The following is an 8,299-nucleotide window of genomic DNA, read 5'->3' on the forward strand; positions in this document are numbered from 1 at the left end:
CTAAGTTTGGGCAGATGCTGGTTTAAACTGAAGATAGACACAAAAAGCTGGAGTAACTCTTTGAAGGGTCTCAACCCGAAATGTCCCCTATTCCTTTTCTCCAGAGATGCTGTCTGACCACCGTAGTTACTCCAGCTTTTTGTGTCTATCTTCTTTTTGCTCAGTATATGCCAATGGAAAGCAGAGCATTAGTTTATACTACATTGATGGCTTCAGCAAGCTTTGAATTCAAGCATTTCACCTTAAACTATAGGTTTCTTGTCCTCTTACTAATTAAAGGTCAATATTGATTTTATTAACTACCAAAATATTTTGTTTACAGTTCCTGAACAAAAAAAGATCTCCTCAAAAAATATCTTTGCACCTCAGTTCTCAAGTGGTGAATTTAATGTTGCGAGCCTTTGGAAAAAAGGACAAATCTAAAATCTTTCAACAGGAACTTAGACCAAAACTTAGCCGCTCAATTTTAGATGCTGTGCACATAGACTTCAGTTTGTTGTTAAAACAAAGGGTTGGGGGTGGGGGTGGGGGAAGGGAGAGGAGAATGGATAAAATTTACACTTACTGCATAGAAAATAGTAAGGATTTAGGACATGCTGTGAAGGAACATTTCTGAAAGGAAGCTTCATTCTCAGTGTAATTTGGGCCTTAATTTTGTTAAACAAATGAAAAACGTAATACATTCAATAATCTGATTTATACCATTTTACAGAGTTAAATCATTTAAACCTTGAAGAGGTAGCAGACACTTCAAAAAAAACAAATACCCATTTGGTGCATAACCAAGCTCAGGAAATGTTTGTTACTTTTCCAACTTGTCATCTTGTTTTTACTGTTTCTTCATTTGTTCACTGCTAACTTTAATGAAATCTCTCTTCAAAGCAGCCAGATTGCAAGGTTTTGTGCCTTTTGAAGCACATTTTTACATTCAGCCAAAGAGCATAAAAATTGGTACGAGGATAATTTCTTTCAGAAATTGCAAACCAGCAAAACAGACAAGAAATTGGATTTTTCAAATAACGGAAACCTCCTAAGTCAAGAGTGTTTCATTGCAATTGACAACTCAACAATGAAATTCCCTCCATCGAAGGGATCTCTAGGAGGCACTGCCTCAAAAAGGCAGCCATCATCAGCAAGGACCCACACACTCATCTCAATCCTGCCATCGGGAAGGTGCTAGGAGTCCGAAAAAACATGACCTCCAGGTTCAAGAACAGCTTCTTCCCAACAACCATCTGCCCCTTGAACACTACAAACACCAACAAAACTGAACTGTTTTGGTCGCACTATGGTCACTTAAGGTCATAAGTTTCAAATAAAAATGTAAAAAATAAATGATGTTATCTATGAGTACAGTGTTTACAGGGCTGTTTTGTGGCTGCAAGTAGGAATTTCCTGAATAAATGGAGTCAATTGTAGGAGTAGGAGAGAATCTCCAGCTTTGCTTTCTAATTTTCCATCCATTTTTTTAATGTTGAGAGATTTGCAACTCTGCTTTCATTGTTCACAATAACGTAACAGGAATCGTACATTAGATCACAATGTGCTCCCCATTAAAGCACATTATTTAATTAGAAAAGTCTGCATCCTCAGATTGCTGCCTTTTTAGGAAAGGGAATAAGCAAAGATTTTAAAGACACTTTTGGTTACAATTGAAGGCACACACTGCAAATATAGTGAAAGCAGGTCCAACTTCAATACAAAATTGGCTGTCCAACTTTTTAAAAAAGCAATTTGAAGGTTACAGGGGAAGATCCATGGAAGGCGTTGGATTATTTGGTAGCTCTTTCAAGGTGGTAGGAACAAGGGGCCAAATGACCTTCTGTTCTGTGAAACTGTGATGAGCACTATCTGGAAGCCATCAAGAATTCGATGTTGGGCCTACTTGGCTCAGTTGACAATATTTGTCTCTTGCCTCCAATCCAAAATCGTGCTCAAATCTTTAGGAGTTCAAATCAAAATCACAATCATGGAGCTTACTTCAGCAAGCAGCAGTATCAGAGTTACAGCTTTTTCAGCTAAAAAACGATTGCATCTTACTGTTCAGCTGGGAGTTAAAAAGGCCTCATGTTATGTATTAAGAGTCAGCTTCAAGCACCCCACCCTCTAATCAACACTTTATCTAAAAGCACCCTTTCATCGTATTACAATAATAATGTCATTATTTGTATAGAACGCTTTGCTGATGTTTAAGTATACAATCAGTCTGAAGAAGGGTCTCGACCCGAAACGTCACCCATTCCCTCTCTCCTAGATGCTGCCTGATCTGCTGAGTTACTCCAGCATTTTGTGATATCTTCGATTTGTACCAGCATCTGCAGTTATTTTCCTACACTATTTAAGTATACAATTGGCCTTTGCTGTTCAAAAGCAGTTTGTCAAGGCAGCTGTGAAAAACTCTTCCTCCTGGATACTGTGTACAAGGTATAAAATCACTGCTGGCAAAAAACAAGAAATTTTAAATTTATTTGAATACATTTGAGCGCCAGATCCTTCAGTTCAGTCTTTACTGAGAAATTAAACAGCACTAATGACAGCACTGAAATGACACCTTTGGGACGTGGAGAACCAGAACATTGCGACAATTCTGCAAAGATTTGAAAGGGAAGTGCACACAATATTATCTCACTTTCAGAATAAAGGTAAATTGTTTCAAATTACAAAATGCAGAACAATTGACAGGTCTCTTTCTTAAACGAATAATGGACAACCTTCAAAAAAGTTAAATGAAATAAGCACACCAGGATTGGTCTAAAGACCTTAGTTATAAGGGGTTTGTCTGAACTCTTGGATGTAAACCAATCTGTTCCAGAATTTCAGAAAGAAATACCTCAAAATACATTCAGGTGCACTCAATGGGAGCTACCACTACCCCAAGTACACCACCACACCACCATTACATGGGCCACTTTCTGTGAAGCATTTGTAACAACAGGATGCAGGAGATGGAACAGAATGGGTTAAACACACCACATTTGCGTCTGGAATCCAAAGTGAAAGTGTGCACTATTTTTATGTAAGTGGTTCAGGAACATAACACTTGCTACAATATGGAAATATACTGCAACAGTAACCAAATACACAAAATAAGTTACCCATTCTACGTAAAGAGCAACCAAGACCATATCTGCAAAAGTGTGCTGATCCAGTCAAGAACTCAGGGGGATAAACAAAAGTTATAAAAGATTAAGTTCCATAATAAACGTAATGGAGTAAGGTCACAGCCTGGAAACATAACACGTGTCCCAGAAAGTGACTTAAACTGACTTCAAAAATAACCAATGGGGTTGTAATTACAAATGATGGATAAGTATACACTTTACATCATGTCATGGCAGTCTTGATTAAATTAGAGGAAGGCCACAGAAAGTTAGGTTATACAGTTCACCCCCAACTTTTTTCCTCCATTTTCCCCCCCATAATTGTTCACATTCCAGTCCGATTAGCAAACAACATTCAGAATAGAAAAATCAATTTAAACATATGAAGAAAGGGCTCTGTTATTAAAATATATCTATTTACAATCTTAAAGGAAATATAAAAAGTTAGCAATCTTAACTCAACCTGCGTACCAGGCAAGAAAATGGATGGAGTTACGGGCCTACATCTAACCAGCTTACAAAAACTATAGATATATCTCTACATCAGTCTAAGCCAGCCATCCATGTTATGGACTCCACTCGAAGAGAATCTTGCAGTATTTGATAGGCTGTGGTCTGCACTATTGAATCATTTTATCGTACAAGTACTAATTACATTAACAGAAATATGTACAGATTGGTGCTTGGGATTATCCAGTTTATTCCACTCTGGAAAATATGCCCAAGTTTTGATAGATGGTGAAAAATCAGGTACATTCAATCTTCAGGTGGGAAATCCTAATTTTCCCTTGGAAAAACCAACGGTATTCCTGCACTCTCGCATCTTTTGGCAGATAGGCCACTCCGAATTATGACAAGATGCGAAGAGAAAAAAATATATATACACACTCAAAAGCAGCTACCTGCTCCCCCAACATCACTATCACAAGCATGAGCCAAAATATCAAAATGGGACCGATTCAACTCAGGAACGCCAGGGCCAACATTCCATTCCTGCAAAGCTTCCAGACTTGGAGCCCAAGGATTGATGGCGAAACCCGGGACCTTTCTTGGGAAGTGGGGTGGGAGAAAGTTGTGGCTGGCGCCTGGGAAATTTGCAGAGTTCAACTTGTGTGGCGTTTTTTGGTGGCGCAACGGCAAATAAAAAGAGCTGTAAACAGATGCAGATTTCAACATCAGAGGTCAGCCAGCCAGCCAGCCCTCCAGGAAGCCGGAGACACACACTGGCCCATTCCAGACCGGGCCACACACACCCATGATCTACAATCTTGACCGATCCCACAGAGCGCTGGCACGGTCCAGTGGAGATCATCCAGTGCCTCACGTAGCAACAATCCCGCTGGCGAATTTCAACGCAAAAAAAGACCCACACAATTCTCAAATTGAAGGATTGTTGTGTAAGGAGCTAGAATTTACAAGTGAATACTCAAATTTCGCCCCTTCCCCTTTTATTACTGCAAAGAAAGGTGGTGGGGGGGGGGGAAAGCGAGGGCGTTGAGTCCACAAACAGGCTTGGAGCAACGCTGACCGAAGACTGGGAATGAGAAGGCTGAACGTTTCACGTACAACACAGAGAAGCACCAAGGGGCCGGGCCACTGTAAAACGGGGCCGCAATAACGGGGAAGAGGGTGGGGGGGGGGGGCTTTCAAGAGCTCGGGTGGAGGTGGAGGGGGTGGGGGTCAGAGATCCGACCCCCCCTCTCACAGTTACCCCACCGCAACCCCCCCCCCTCCCCTCCCCTCCTCCCGAAAAAACCAACTGCTCCAAACTGAGGAGCACCCAACTTCTGATGTTGCAGGAAACAAGGTTAAGAAGCCAAAACGGAAAATAAAAGTCAAAATCCAGAACAACAATAAACGTGGAGAGATTCGGCCGAATGGACAGCTGTGAAAAACGCAGCCAGAACAGCGGCTAAAACAACACAAAAAACACTAGATCGAATCAGCATCTGTGCCGAGTTAAAACCTGCACGTGTCTACTGATATAGATTTTTCTTTTTTTTGGCAAAAAAACTTAAGAATTAGACGATCAAATGACTTGGGGCTTCATCAAAAACTTGCAATCAAAAGTACGCTTCGATAATGCGATGTTTTAAAGTTCGCGATTCACATCTATAACTTATTGAAAAGGAAGTTTTGTTGCAATCCCCTACGGTCGGGGAGAGTCAATCACAAGGTCTGTTGGATTCCGGGTGTAAGAGCGTTGGGGGGGGGGGGGGGGGGGGGAGTGGAAAGAGAGGAGTTTTATTTATACAGGACCTCTGTAAATGTGGCAGCGCCGTGATTTCTACATCATCCCAGCAGGAAGGGGAGGGGGGAAAGAAGAACCGATGAACAGAGTCAATGGAATCGACTCAAATGCCCCATTGATTCGCCCTGATCAGTTTTCAAATTGTTTTTTAAGATCGGAAATCCACTGGCAAGTTAGCGAAGACTGGTACCAAAAATATATATAAAAAATCTCAAGTAGGAGCGGGGTTTTGTTTTTTTAAATACAAATATATAATTAAGAATTTTTTTACAAATGCTATTTACAGTTTTTATTACACCTTGGGAAGTTATCCTAATGCAAACGTTAAGTAAAACCAATTAACAAAAACACAAAATAATAATAATAAAGCAGAAAGAGTCCGTGTTAACTGCCTCCCTTCATTCACACGGTCGTCTCTCCGTGTTTGCTGTTGGTAAGTCTAGTGTAAAACTTGCGCCAAGAGTGTAAAGTCTTTCCGGACCAGATCCAGAATCCAGACGTGATGCCGACGATCAGGGTCATGAGATACTTGATCATGTACACAGTGAAATCCGGGCTCATCCTCGGGTAGTAGTGGATGGGGCAGGGGATGGCGTAACTTTTGCAAGTCTGGCTGATCCAGCTTTTCTCCCACTGCTCTCTGAAGGCTTGCTCGTAGAAGTAGCAAGCGATGACAATGGTGGCTGGCACAGTGTAGAGCACGCTGAACACACCGATACGGACCATCAGCTTCTCCAGCTTCTCCGTCTTGGTGCCGTCGTGTTTCATGATGGTCCGGATTCGGAAGAGGGAGACGAAGCCGGCGAGGAGGAAGGAGGTCCCGATGAAGAGGTAGACAAAGAGGGGAGCCAGCACGAAGCCCCGCAGCGGGTCGATGCTGTTCAGGCCCACGAAGCACACCCCGCTCAGGAGGTCGCCATCTATCTGCCCCATGGCCAGGATGGTGATGGTTTTCACGGCCGGCACCGCCCAGGCGGCCAGGTGGAAGTATTGCGAGTTGGCCTCGATGGCTTCGTGGCCCCACTTCATGCCGGCCGCCAGGAACCAGGTGAGCGACAGGATGACCCACCAGATGGAGCTGGCCATGCTGAAGAAGTACAGCATCATGAAGAGGATGGTACACCCTTCCTTCTTGGTCCCCTGCACCACCGTCTTGTACGTGTCCTCGGCGAACCGCTCGTTGCACACAACCTTGTCCTCCAGGATAAAGCCGGCGATGTAGGCGATGGAGACCATGGTGTAGCAGCCCGAGAGGAAGATGATGGGCCGCTCGGGGTAGCGGAACCTCTGCATGTCTACCAGGTAGGTGGTCACAGTGAACAAGGTGGACGCGCAGCACAGCGACGACCAGATCAGGATCCAAATGCGGGCGAACTTAATCTCCTCGTCGTTGAAGAACATGTAGCCGTTGCTCTTGGACGGCTCGCAAGGCGCCGCGCAGTCCTTCTCATCCAGGAACTTGTAGCTGAGGTACGAGGGCACTTTCAGCGCCCTGGGGCAGTTGAAGGGCTGGTCGTGCTTGTATCGGGGTGGGTTGGGGGTGGCCAGGTCGCTCCCAGGGACGGTGGGGACGGTGGTTGGGTTACCTTCCTCAGAGCGGTTCTGCCCCACGCACAGTTGCTCGGTGCCGTGCACGGGGAAGTTCTCACATCGCAATCTCTCCGGCCACTGGAAGCCGAACTTGTTCATCAGCGCCTCGCAGCCCTGCCTGGCCCTCTCGCAGATGGAGCGGCAAGGGGGGATAGCCTGCTCCAACACTGTGCACACAGGGGCATACATGGAGCACAGGAAGAACTTCAGCTCAGGAGAACACTGCACTTTCACCAGCGGGTAGAACTGGTGCACCTCCAGCCCCGCGTCCTCCTGGTTCGTGTGCCCCAGCAGATTGGGCATGATGGTCTGGTTGTAGGCGATGTCCGTGCACAGCGGGATGGAGATGGGTTGGCAGAAGCCGTGGTCCGGGATGGAGATCCCTCGTTCGCCCTGGAATTGTCCCTGAGCTCTGGGCAAGTTGGAACCTAACAACGAGAGTGTGATCAGTCCGCTCAGAAACACCTTGAAATGCATCCTCGAAAAGCAAAGTCCTTCAAAGTCTTGTTGTTGCAACTCGCTCAATGCAGCGACATTTGGTAGATTCGCAGAAGAAACTGATAAAAGGGCTGGGGGTGGGGGGGGGGGGAGGTAGAAATTAAACTTAACTGCAAAGAGCCACGCTCCTCTCGTAAGTCCCAACTCGCTCGCTGCGTCCCCGTTAAACGACTGCCTGACGATTTCTTTGTGCGGCTAACATCATCTCAATTACGCTGTTCAAGGGGGCCCGGCTTATGGGAGGGGAGGAGAGGGGAGGGGAGGAGAGGGAGGAGAGGGGAGGAGAGACGATCCAGCCTTGAAACAGACCCAGCGTCCCCAACCCACCGTCAGCACAGCCAAATCCGCTTGGAAAACTGACGGCCGGCCCTGAAGGCACGATTGGCTTAACCGCAACATAATGATCGACCTAATTAGATGCCAAAACTCCCACCGCATTCACTGCGAGCTCTACTGAGCAAGGCTGCCTCTGCGAGCAAGCTGCCTCCGACAAAATCACTTCATTCCAGTAGGACTTTACCCAAGAGAAAAAAAACCCCGTCCTCCAACGTCAAAGAAATCAGATTCACAACGTTCGCTTCCCCGAACTCTGCAGAGATTTCCATCGCACGCTGGAGCGAATGGATGGGTTTCAAACTACTTCTTTCGTGGAAAGAGGGCGCTGCTTGTCCGCTACTCTCTGCTCATTTAAAACAAAATGACATTTAATATTCATCTCCAACGTTTACCGTTTGCGGCAGACGGGAATGTCGTATGTTGAAAGACTGGAGCGACTTGGCTTGTATACATTGGGATTTAGAAGGATGAGAGGGGATCTTATCGAAACGTATAAGATTATTAAGGGGTTGGACACGTTAGA

At 45.2% G+C, this 8,299-nt stretch overlaps 1 protein-coding gene across 1 annotated transcript; it reads right to left on the minus strand.

Annotated features, from left to right (window-relative positions):
* Positions 1-5,330: 5,330 nt before the first annotated feature.
* Positions 5,331-7,654, minus strand: LOC144607496 (frizzled-2). Its single transcript, XM_078424374.1, has one exon. The coding sequence runs from the start codon at positions 7,417-7,419 to the stop codon at positions 5,755-5,757; it is 1,665 nt and encodes a 554-aa protein (XP_078280500.1). The 5' UTR covers positions 7,420-7,654; the 3' UTR covers positions 5,331-5,754.
* Positions 7,655-8,299: the final 645 nt, after the last annotated feature.

The sequence above is a fragment of the Rhinoraja longicauda genome, chromosome 29 (assembly GCF_053455715.1).
Source record: "Rhinoraja longicauda isolate Sanriku21f chromosome 29, sRhiLon1.1, whole genome shotgun sequence".
Lineage (NCBI taxonomy): Eukaryota > Metazoa > Chordata > Chondrichthyes > Rajiformes > Arhynchobatidae > Rhinoraja > Rhinoraja longicauda.